At 33.4% G+C, this 13151-nt stretch overlaps 1 protein-coding gene across 1 annotated transcript in view; it reads left to right on the forward strand.

Moving 5' to 3' along the window:
- Positions 1 to 13151, forward strand: part of IGF1R (insulin like growth factor 1 receptor) — a 367206-nt gene that overhangs the window by 296504 nt on the left and 57551 nt on the right. The window contains exons 5-6 of the mRNA XM_051981024.1: positions 4765 to 4913; positions 7258 to 7402. Of these exons, the coding sequence (XP_051836984.1) occupies positions 4765 to 4913; positions 7258 to 7402 (294 nt within the window). The remainder of the gene's footprint in view (positions 1 to 4764; positions 4914 to 7257; positions 7403 to 13151) is intronic.

Below are 13151 nucleotides of genomic sequence, written 5' to 3' on the forward strand. Positions count from 1 at the left end.
TTTAGCATTATGACCCAGGTAATTCATTGTATTCATTGGAATAATACAATGAAACAATGCCACTAGAGAATTTTTAGGTTTATTTTTAATATAATTAAATAAAGGCATTTCCAGGAATTACAATTTCTTGAAAACTATACCATAAAGTAGATCATTGTAAGGAAGATCGTACTTTCTTTAGAAACAATGTTTTCATTGAGAATTACATTCTTAACTAGGGACATGGCATCAAATAAATCAGAAATATGTCCAAAAATACTTCTTTAAAAGCAAAGGCACAGCAGCTATACATTAGTAAAAACCAAAATATGATAAGTATTGTTATAACTATATAGAGAAAAAAAGTTTTTCATGTGCTATGATATGAGTATAAATACAAAATATATAATAATTATATATCTAACTTAAAAGGTATACTTTCTTCCTCTGAGTTTTTGCTCTCTTTTCCCCCTCCTACTTATCTTACTATACCTTTTCAATTGCCTTTGCTGGATTATCTTTTATATCATGGCTTCTAATTGTAGGTATATGGCAAAGCTATGTCTGGGACTCCTTTCTCTCCACACTCCATTAGCTCTGGGGGTGGGAATGGAGAAGGGTGTTAATTATCATCTCTATGGAGATAACTCTTAGATCTGTGTATCCAGCTCTGATCCACAGCTCTAATTCCACATTGCCCACTGCCTACTGGACATTTCAGATTGAATGTCCTGTGGCCATCTCAAATTTGTCTCTCTTCACACTCTCCCCAATGCTTTTTGTCAAGTTAAATTCCTTTTACTCAGAATTACTTGCAAATCTTGGCTTTACTATATCTATCACCTATCTTGAATCTGTACCTTTCTCTCAGTTCAGACCCTAGTTCAAGTCCTCATCAGCTCTTATCAGGTATATAGAAGGCCTTTTTTCAAGTCTTCCCCCTTTTCATTTTGTTCACAGCTCCCATAGTGCTTTTCCTAAAGTACAGGTTTGACCATGTCACTTCCTTATTCAGAAAGCTCCTGTAGCTCCTCCTGGATCAAAATGCACTTCTCTGCATGACATTTAAAATTCTTTACAACCTGGATTTATCCTATATTTCCTCCTTTAATGCATACACACATCAATCCCCTCTATTCACACTGCTTGCCAACCATTGTAGGCTATGTACTATTTTGAATATAGTGTGCTCTATCTCCTTCTCTATATTTTTGTGCTAGCTCCCTACCATTTCACCCCCAACCTTATAGATGGAATATATTCTTTTCTTACCTCTGCCTCTTAAAATTCTCTGGCTTCCTTTAAACTTCAGCTGAAATTAAAAAAAAAAAAAAAACGAAAACCACCTTTCCTGGACCTCCTGGCTGCTAATGTCTTTGCTTCTAAGATTATCATATTCCTGCTTTTTATATATCTTGAGAAACTTACATATGTGCTTATTATCTTTCCCTTTGGAACATAAGCTCCTTGAAGGTTTTGTTATGGTGTTTGTATTCCCAGTGTCTAGTATGTGAGGACTTAAATATTTGGTGATTATATTGACTGTTCTTTTTAACTGGAATAAACTGTGACCCTTAGAATTCTTATTCTAAAAAGGAACCCGATTCCTTTAAGGCTCATTCCTCTCACCTTCCCTCACCCTATTTATCTCAAATAGGTTTTTATCTGTGTGTGTATATGGGGGGTGTTTTGTCTCCAACTTTTGCTTTTGTCTTTGTAGTCCCAACATCTAATACAATGTCTAACTTGGAAGAGACACTTACTGCTTGCTGATAGGCTGATTAATTGATTGATAAAAAGGAAGAAGAAAGAGTGTACTTACAGGAAGAACCTCATTTTCTCTTTCCCCGATGTTTCCTTGTGGTTTTACACTTTTTATTAATCATTTGGCAAGAATATTTGTCATCTCTTATTAGTGCAGAAACCTTACATTTTCATGACTAATTGGATAGTTCAGTCCTGCATTATCTTAGCTCATCTAGACAACCATCAGGCATTTATTAAGCACTAACTGTGTGTTGGTCACTGGGAATACAAGAAAAGGCAAAAACATGTCCCTGACCTCATGAATTTAACATCCTAATTGGGGAGGCAATATGCAAATAATTGTACACATAAATTATATAGAAAAATTAAAGAAAAATGTTGAATTCTAAAAATATCATTAAATGGATATGCTATTTATAACCTATACCCCTGCCTTTGCTTTAATTATTAAAATTAATACAGTGGTAATATTATTATTATAATTAATAGCAATGATGATAGATAACATTTATATATCCTTTTTAAGATTTGCAAAAAAAAAAATCTTTACATATGTAATACTCACAAAAACCCTGATAAATAGATGCTATTAATACGCCCATTTTTTCTGATAGAGAAGCTGACATACTTTAATTGATTTAACTAGAACAATTAGTTAACAAGTATCTAAGGATTAGAACTCACAACTTCCAGACTCCAAATTTAGCATTTCATCCATGGTGCCACCTAAGTGAACATTATGTAATAAGATTCTAGCAAAAGTTTAGTTCATGAAAAGAATTTTAATTTATAGTGTTGCTTACCTATGTCATTTAAAATGTTAGGGTAGTTCAGGAATAATTTAAAAGCATTAATATAAAAGTTTTCTATTTGTTATTCTATAATATACACAAGCCTTAATTATATAGACTTTATTTTATCTGGAAATAGGCTCTGTTTTTTTATATCTCAATATCAACTGTAGAAGTTAGAAGTCTATCTGGGTCTAATTTTCAGTCTAATTTTGTCCCCTCATTTGTTAGAAGTAATACTCCTATTCAATTCCATATTTTCGTAACTTCTGTTTATAAGTCCATTGTCCTAGGTGCTAGGAATATAAGCAACAAAATGAGAGTAATTATTTTACATAACTATGATTAGGATATTGTGAATTTATAGTGGAGAAAAGCATCATATATACAAATAACTGAGTTCAAAGAAAATATGATCCATGCAAAATGAAGTCCAAAAGAATGTTTGGGGAAAGTGGAGTAGGGAAAAACTAATTTCTACTGATATACTGATAAAAGGAAAAATTTACAGATTTCATGGAGGCAGATGGACTTTGAAGGAAAAAAATAGATACTTTAGTAGCTAGAGTTAGGAGTATTTGCTTTAAGTATGGAAGATAGTGTGTTCAAAGGAATGGAAATGGAAAGTCAGCAGCAAAATTACATCGAGCAAAATCCTTGTTTGCTAGAATATATTAATCACAAAAGAAGGTGGTAGCACTAATTAGAGTAATCCAAATCTACATGGTACTTGATGGTTTTAATGTTGTCCAGTTGACCACAGTTTCCGATATTCAGAGAAACAATCGACTGTTATAATGCAACTTATAGTTTGGCAACTGAGATTAAAAGACTGTACTCCAAGGTCAGTGGTCTTTCCATAAGTTGAGATTAAATTGTGGAGGACTTTGAAGCCCAAGATAAAGAATTTATAATAAATTCAGTAAGTAATAGGAAGCCACTGGAGATTTTTAGTATAGAAATAATCAAGTAGAGAAATGGTAGAAAGGAAGGAGTTAGAAAATTACCTAATTATTTGGGCAATGAGATAATGAAAAACTGGATTGGAGGGGGAAGAAATCAAACAACAGCAACAATAAAAAATAATAGGTAATATTTATATGATTGTTATTCTGTATTGGTTATCTGCTAAGCATTTTACAATTATCATCTCATTTGATCCTCAATCCTGGGGATGGGTGAATTCTATTAAGTGTTTGAGTTCACACCTGAACTCAAATATTCCTGACTCCAGACCTGGTATTCTTTGCACTGAATCCTCTAGCTGCCCCTGAAATGAAGGCAAGAAAATAAATTCTGGAGCTAATAGGGAACAGAAATGTCAAAGATGTCCCTAAAGTAACAAAAATCTCAAAGGATGAAAAGAGAGGGAGTTAAAAAGGGGAAGAGGAATAATTAATAACAGCAATAACAACAATAACAAATAGAAAGGAATTATCAGAGAAGCAGAAGGAAATCCATGGGTGGAGTGTCTTGGAAGCCAAGGGCTGTTGTCATTTTTTACTTCCTTTGAATATCTCCTGTGGTTCTGAGTTCCTTGGTGATTTTCAGTATGTTATTCTGCATTAGAAACAGGACCTCATTATTGAATAATGAAAACACCTTTCTTTTATTGTAAACAAAGAAAAAACAATTGTATCTATTTATAAGTTTCTTCAAACTCTTCAAGATACAAAACACAGTTTAGTTGTACTTTAACAAGTAAACAATAGATCTATATATGCCAATCTTTCATCTTTATCACTCTGAAAAATAAAACAAAAACAATGCCTCTTAGGAATCCTTTACTTAGTTTTACTAGGATACTAAGTGTAGAAGCATATATTTTATTAATAACATCAGAGTAATTGGGTTCATTCTCCAATCATCATTGCTTATTTGCCAGGCTTTCATAGATCTACAGGCAAAGTAGTACCATTATTCAGAGAACAAGTTCTCTTTTCAGGACTGATAGTTTTTCCTTCACATGAGGTTATTTCTTTTGGGTGGAGCCATTCGGTGTCCATAATTACTGTCCTCAAGGATGCATCAATTTGTGTGACTAGATTCTAATAACCTCCTTTGCTAATTAACTTCTCTGCTCAATTTTTTTTAAATTTTGAATAATTTATCCAGCACGAACCCAGGAGTACAATTTGCTATTATTGTTATATTTACTTTTTGTTATAGGTGAATAAAAACAGTAAGTTTATTTAACATGTTTTGATTGTTTCTTTCTATGTACCAGTATGTACTGCAGTCCCTGTGAAGGTCCTTGCCCTAAAGTCTGTGAAGGAGAGAAGAAGACAAAGACAATTGATTCTGTAACTTCAGCACAAATGCTGCAGGGATGCACTGTCTTCAAAGGCAATTTGCTTATTAATATCCGGCGAGGCAGTAAGTACCACACTTCTCCTAAAAATTTTGTTGGTGTTTTATTTGGTTTTGTTTTCATTCTCTTTTCCATATGTTTCAGTCAAAATATAACCTTGGAAAAACCAAATACAATAAAGAAGTCTTGTCAACTAAATTTCTTTCCTTTGCTTTTTTCTCTCCTGAGTGTTGAGAGATTCAGCAAAACTTCACAATCCCCCTAATTGAAGTGTTCTTAAGTACGTAAGTAGATCAGGTATTTAGCCTCTGGCACAGTTTTTCTTCCTGAAAGGGAACACTAAAAATCTTACAGTGCTCTCATCATTAATGTGAGAGTCACGTCCTATGCAGTAAATGCATGTCCTAACATACAAAATTAAACCTAAATGTGTCAGAACTGTGACTCATCAGATGGGAAAATCCTAGCCAACACTAAACTCCAAAACCTTTGTTTTGTTTCAAGTGTTAAGGATTTTTTTTTAAATGCCAGTTATTTTGAAAGGTGGGAGAGAGGTTGAGCTATTACCAGTCTCAAGAATTGAACATTACAAAATTTATGTGAGAATCAAAAAAAATAGGAAGGTCTCTTTACATTTTTAAGAGATGGTTTCTTAGAAATCCAAAAACTTTAGAGCTGGAAAGTAACATTTGAAATTATCTTAAGCAAACCCCCTCTATTTTTCTCAACTAACATACTGCAACTCACTTAAGAGTTAAATCCCTGAACATTTCATGTAAGTTGAATGTTTTGGCAAATCAAATCATTTTCTCATTGACTTTTATAATTCAGAGGTATTTTACTTTCATTTTTGATGATCTCTGACAGAAGATCCAAACACATTAGATTTAACTTCTTTGTCCCTGAGACATGTAGTCAAATGGTCGATATTCCAAAAATAAAGACAAAGACACTGAGCTTGTTGTTTAAAGAAATTCTCTAGTGAATCCTTTTGTAGGATAGAGAACCTTTGACTAAATAGTTGAATAAAAATTACTTTCTAGTGTATCTCTTTAATAAAACTGTATTTTCTTCATGAATATTTTTAAAAGATATACATTTGATGTTTGTGGATGATTGGAGAATTTTTAGAAGTCCCTGCCTTTCCCCACTGTGGATAAAGGGGAAATGACTAAGACTGTTCTTTATTGTTTCCTCATATGAACTTCATTTTCTTCTTGCTGGAATATTTGCTTTAGCCTCTAATCCTGGTTTTGTTTTTTGCCTTTCTCCTAAATATCCTTATAGTACATTCCAATTTGATATATTTGGACTACTTTTTAAAAACACTTAGATTAAACCTGTGAGTTTGTTGGTATACTAAGGAAACTTCCTCTGCCAGTGCAGATATGTACTTGCTCTGTAATTTGTAGTTTTAAGAATGAAATGGGAACCCCAAGGAGGTAAGTGACTTACCCATGGTCATAAGCCAACCTGTATATGGACCTGAACACAAGCCTTCCTAATGGAGAGGCCAGGCTGCCTCTTAGTTTAAATTTAAGAAATATAATTGTTCATCCATGATTATACTACTGTGGGTACTCCCTGCACAAAGCAGTTCACAACTCCTCCGCACCTCAATAGACAGTATTCATGAGGTGCTGTGGCTAAAAAAATTCATCATTCTGGTGATGAGCCAAATATAAGATATAAGAAATTAATTAGATCATTTTAAGAGGGTGTGAAAATTTCCCAAAAAGGAGTTTCCCAGACAGTTGCTGACTATGTTGAAAGTGGTGGTTGTGAGAGTTATCTCATATTTAAAATTCAGTCTTGGTTATTAGTGCAATGGCAGGTAAAACCTTCTGACTTCAGAACCTGCATGATTTTTCTGCCAGGCAGCCCCTGGATAGCCACCAAAAAACTATCAAACTTTGGATAAATTAAAGTCTGAGCTGTCATAACTCTTGGAAATGAGTACTACCTTTTTATTTTTAGCATTTTCAAATAAAATCAAATATTCACTAGTTGACTCCAGTGTCTTAGGGCCCACAAAAAAAAATCCAGACTCATCCATATTATTTGGCTATCTTACATGCTGACTTAGTTGGGAGAGAATGCTGTATGTTAGTGTAGCAGACTGAAATCCATATGCCAGGTTTGTGGCTTTAGGTATCTGATTAGTATATAGTGTTGTCTACTTCAGCATTATTAAACTAAGAGCTTTGCCTCATTCAGAACAGCAAAGTCATGACTACTAATCCAGTCCTAGGCCCTGGGAGAAGAATAGCAGTGAAAATAGAAGCCTGTCAGGAAAAAGTTGTTCCTCAAAGTTCCTTCTGTGTCATTCTGTATTTTTTTTTAAGTGGAAAATCTATCACTTTTACTAAGTGACTTGATCAATGAAAATATCTTCTTCTCCCAATTTAGATAATATAGCCTCTGAGCTGGAGAACTTCATGGGCCTTATTGAAACTGTTACAGGATATGTGAAGATTCGCCATTCACATGCCTTAGTCTCTCTGTCTTTCTTGAAAAACCTGCGATATATTTTAGGAGAAGAGCAGCTAGAAGGGTAAGTGGGCTAAATTTCTTGGATTGCTATTCTAAAACGATTTTTTTTTTTGCTTTTAAAATCTTTTTTTTTATTTTGATAAATTTCTTTTGACATATTTACATGCTTTAGGGTACCTTTTTTTTTTCCTTTTTGAGAGGAAAAAACACTGAAACCATTTTTTGACAATATCAAATCCCTACCACACATTTGATCATATTCTACAGTGACTGATTCTTATGTGCCTGATATTCTATCTTTATAATTGACTTCTACTCTTCTAGAAATGAATATATTCTTATTCTTTTAACTTTACCTATTTAGACCATAACTTCTTTAAAAAATTGCTTTTGTATTTTCCTTAACTTGTCATTTTATCTAAATCAGAAATCATTGAATTAACAGTCTGAAGCGAAATTTAAGAATGCCTTCTACAAGAAGATAGTTGAATTGATCAGTAATTGAGTAAAAGAAAGATTCGATGGAAATAAACATTTCCATTGTCCTTGTACTCTCCAGAACCTTTTTTCCCCCATTATAGTTAAATAATGTTATCTTAACAAAAAAAATCAGAACAAGAATCTAGGGTTTGTATAGATCGTTCATTTCATGCTGTTGGAAAGAAATCTAATTCACTGAACATATCTGTTGATGAGTATAAAGAAATTTGTTGTATTGCTAGAGTATTCCTTTTTGGATAGTTCCATTGCATAATAAGTCTTGCATAAAATAGTTTACAAACTAAAGTCTGGCTCTTGCTTTATTAGATACAATATTGCTTTTCAGGAATGAGAGTATGTGTATGTGTACCAACAGTCCTCCTTTTAAATAGGGCACTTACCAGAGTTAACACTTTAAAGAAAAGGAGATATATAGTAATGAGAGAATTCTTTATAATGAGAATTTGGGAAAATAATTTAGAAAAAAGAGGTGGGAAGGTCATGGGAAAGGTTGTCTCTCACTGTTTTAACTGCCCCAATTGGATAAAGTTACAGCATCAGGGTTTCTTCACAACCTCCCTTTTTTTTCTCAGGCTAATCCTTGGTCAGTCTTAAATTCTTAAAATTCCATCATTTGACATAGCTGAAGTTAAAGGGCAGCTCTTCATTCTCCCTTTGAAAAGCACACTGTCTTCTTCACTGGGAACATTGATTCTTCAGGAAAAAAACTTGTTTCTAATTGCAAATCCAAGAAAGTTGTCACTTTGCCTACCACCAGGCTGCCTCAGGTCACTTGGGATGTGGCAAGCTGGAAATTCACCAATTAGAATCTTTAAAAAATGACATGAAGGTCAGCTTTCTTTGCAAGTAGTAATTGTGCTTCTGGAATCCCATGTATCTATCAGTAAGCACTTTTGCTTTGAAAGACCAGTATTTGTGAAGATTTCCTTCTGGCTGTGAATGGAAAATTTTAAGACCAGAAAATGGTAGAATAGGAGAAATGAAACAAAGAGAAGAATTTATTCTGTTTAATTGGGAAATTATTACAGCCAAATTACTGATTCTTCATGACCACCTCTAAAACCTGCTGTTAAAAATGACTATTTTAAAGTTCATGAGAATTTTTTTTTGTTAGAGGAACCTATATAAACAAATTCCATTTCACTGGTGTATCATATAAACAGATGTCATAAATTGAAGGGGGGGGATTTTAGAAGAGAGATTATTATAGTGCCAGATAGTATGGGAAGAATTCAGACTCTGTGTTTTATATTGGAGTCTATTTATCTTTAGTTCATTTCATTAAAAGACCAATCAGATTTTTATACTCTGCTACAAAAATGGTAGCAGTAAATGCTCAGGGTTGCTCTTTCTGGGATGAACCGTCAATTCTACCTCTTCTTCCTCTCCATCCTCCCCTCCCCAATCAGGATCACTGATTAGCTACAGTTCATTTGAGTATCTTTAAGTATGCTTAACATATTTTCCTTTTCATTCTCCATTGCAGTGAAACAAAATCTAATCACTCCTAAATTGTGACTCCAAAGCTACAAATTTGCTTCAGGCACCTCTTCACAGCTGGTATTGCTTGTGTCTTCTTTCAACAAAGTGACTCAGCATTGTACCACTTTGAACACATTGGAATAACTAAAAATCATAATAATACCAGACATTTCTATAGTGCTTTAAAATTTCCAATGCATTTTACATGTGGTATTTCATTTTATTCTTATAACAACCCTATGATTTAGATATCACTTTTATCTCTTTTTATTGTTCACAGTTCAGTTTTATTTTTGACTCTGTGACCTTGTTGGGGTTTTCTTGGCAGAGATACTTGGATTAGTTTGTTGTTTCCTTCTCTGGCTCATTTTACAGATGAGAAAACTGAGGCAAAAAGAATTAAGTGATTTGCCCAGGGTCACACAGTTATTAAATGTCTGAGGCCAAATTTGAGCTTGGAGAGCTTAAGTCAACTCTGGGTCTGGTATTCTATCTTCATTTTGCAGATGAGCAAAATTTGAAAAGTTAAGTAATTTGCCCAGGATAACACAGATAGGATCTAAGGCATGATTTAAACTTAAACCTTCCTGACTCCAGGTTCAATATTTTGCTCTCTGTACCACATTAATATCTTTAATTCCCATGCTTTGGCCTAAAAAAATACCTACTAAGAGCCAAAAAATAAGAGAAACACTTATCACATTAAACAACTTCTTTAAATAATAATCTCAAATTTATGTAGCAGTTTAAAGTTTTCAAAATATTTTCCTTACAACAAACATGTGAAATAGGTGTTGCAAAAATTATTGTTCCCATTTTACAAATGAGGAACTAGTTTTAGGGAGGGTGAGTTGTCCCCAGTCATACAATTGGAAAGTATTAGAGCTTGTTCTTCTTCTTTATTACTTCAGTTGGTGATCTCATCAGCTCCCATGGATTTAGTTATCATCTCTCTGCTGATGGTTATTGAATGAGTCGTTCTTTCTGCTAAACTCCAATCTGACATCTTCAGCTGCCTTCAGACATCTCAAAGTGAATGTCTGGTAGATATCTCAAATTCAACATGTATCCCAAAATGGGATTCATGATCTTTCCCTCTAAAATCTCCCCCTTTTGAACTTCTTTGTTATTACTGAAGGCAACATCCTGGACCCCTCACTATCACCCTCCCAGATATAATCTATTGCCAAAACCTATCAATCTCACCTTTGAAACATCACTCTTGAAAATCCCCCTTCTCTCCTTTGACACTGCTACCATGCTGGTATAGGCCTGGACTGTTATAATAGTCTACTATTGGATCTACCTCAAGTCTTCCTTTCACTTTGCCTTCCTTTCAGCCACAGAAGTGATTTTCCTAAAGCACAGGTTAGACCCCCATTCCAATTCAATAAATTCTAGTAGCTCCCTATCACCACCATGATAAAATTCACTATTATTTTTTGTTGTCATTTTTTTCCTTTTCTGTCATTGTTTTTTCTACTCTTTTTTTTTCTTATTTTGTATTTAGTTCAATACTTTTTTTTTTTTTTTTTTTTTTTAAAGAGAGAGAGGCAATGGGGCCTAACAGATAGTGGCTTTATTGTCAGTTTATAACTCAACTTTTCTGTGTCTGTAAGTTGCAAAGAAGGATGGCTCTGTATTACTAAAACAAGTTCTTTCCTGGGAGCTCTTTATACAGATAAAATAGCAAATCTGGTTTAAAAAAAATTTTTTTTAAGGATTCCAAATAGGTGAAATAGGTAACACAAAGTCTATGCACAAGAAAACAATACAGAACTTTCTTTGCAATTTAGTTACTCTAGATGAATGCATAGTTATGGTTTATTGATTTTAGCTGATTAAAATTAGTAAATTATAATTGAAGGGGAATAAAGCAGTACCTAGTGAAAGGCATACTGACAACAGTAAGAAGTAAGAGCCTTTCTTCAGGGGAGAAGATAACAATTATAAAAAGATTTAATTAGCTATAGATGGAGAAAGAACAAAATTCCCACGCCAAAGTTGTCCATTGTGGTCTTCCAAGAGCAAGATTATCATGGTACTCCAAGCATGAGACTATATCTGGCTCTTTTGTAGTCAGGTGTAAGTGACCAATTTTGCCTTTTCTCCAGTAAAGTGTCCTGTTTTCTTGAAACTGAGTAAATTTCATCTGTCATTTAGATGATCCATTCTTCTTCCATGATTTATATAAAGCAGATGATATTTCAGAAAGCATAGTAATCTAAACGGCATTTAGTATGGGACAACTATCTCGGATCTGTACAATAATAAAACTTAGTACAATTATTTATATTGATAATAATCATATTGATTGCTCTACTATAATCAAAATAATCAGATTTTAAAAGTCATGTCCAGTTTCAGAACAAAATTGAAATATGTTCCATATACTTTAAGAAGGCAGAATTTTTAGAAAGATTTCCATCAAAACTACTCAAGAACAGTTTTATAATTAGAAGGAGTTAGCTTTAGTTGTCTGACCATTTGTATAGAGGAGTAAAATTAAAAGATTACTACATTTGTAGTCAGAGGACTTGAGTTCACTTTGAACTGTTTATTACCTTAGAGTCTTTCTGGGATTCAGTATCATCATCTCTAGTCTGAAGGGAAGTAAGGAGCAGACCTTAGATGCCTAAGGACCCTTTCATCTCTGCCTTGTTAAAAAATCAATTCATTCTTAAGGGTTGCAAATAAATAAATCTTTATATGCATATTTTAAATTAATTAATTAAATAAGTTAAAATAAAAATAAAATAAATGAGTTAAAATTAAAATAAATTAATAAAAATTTATATGGCATGATGTGTTAGGAGCAACGTTCTAACATTGCCCTTACATCAGTGCAAGTTAAGAGAGTTTTTCTTAAAATATATCAAAATCATCTTTAAGACTTTATTGACCCCAGGATGTTGATATCACTTTCTGATCACAAGCACAAAATAACCAGAATGAGTGAGCTCCAGGCAAATGCTCTTGTTCACAAACTACTGTGGTAATTCAGATGAGGAAATTTCATTCATTCTCCTTCTATGACAAATTAAATCTTTCTTTGTTTACTACTGAATGACCTGTTTTGATCCACTATTGAATATAAACTACCAGAAGATTGACCTGAGTCAAAGCCAGCTCAGAACATCTGATTCTGAACAGAGGTATCAAGCATACAAAGGTTAAAAACTCCTGAGTGCTGCCTGAACCAGAATAAAATGTAATTATGAAATGGTTAATAAAATAAATAAAAATACAATACAGCATGATATTAATTTGTGGTTTCCAAATGGATGTGGGGTCTGCAGAAATCATTTCTAATTGAATTTGATACCAGTAATTTTGAGAACTTTTTATTTTACTGCTTGCTCACCTCTAGCTATTAATGTCCTTCATGAAATATAGTGCCAAGAACTGAATACCAGAGGTTGTCTAATCAAAGCAGAATACACGATCACTTGCTCAATGACTTATCTCATTGTAGCCCAAGATCCCTTATTTTATTGGCTTCTTTATCACAACATTGACATTGAACTTGCAATCCACTAAAACTTTCAGGTCTTTTGAAAAATAATGGCTTCACCATACTTCTCTCTATCCTTCTCAGCTAATAATGGAGAGATTGATTTCTTGAATATCAAAGATAAATTTCTACATTGTAGGGAGAGAGGGTAGAGAAGTGTAGACCTGTATTTACTTGAGTATCAACAAGTCTTTCTGCCAATGCAGATCTTCAATTGAGAGGCATATCATATAGGAATAGTGATGAATTAAATGATTGTCCAGCATAATATATCCATGTGTGTCTGAGGCAGGATTTAAATGTAAGTCTTCTT

This window comes from Antechinus flavipes, chromosome 2, assembly GCF_016432865.1.
Source record: "Antechinus flavipes isolate AdamAnt ecotype Samford, QLD, Australia chromosome 2, AdamAnt_v2, whole genome shotgun sequence".
Lineage (NCBI taxonomy): Eukaryota > Metazoa > Chordata > Mammalia > Dasyuromorphia > Dasyuridae > Antechinus > Antechinus flavipes.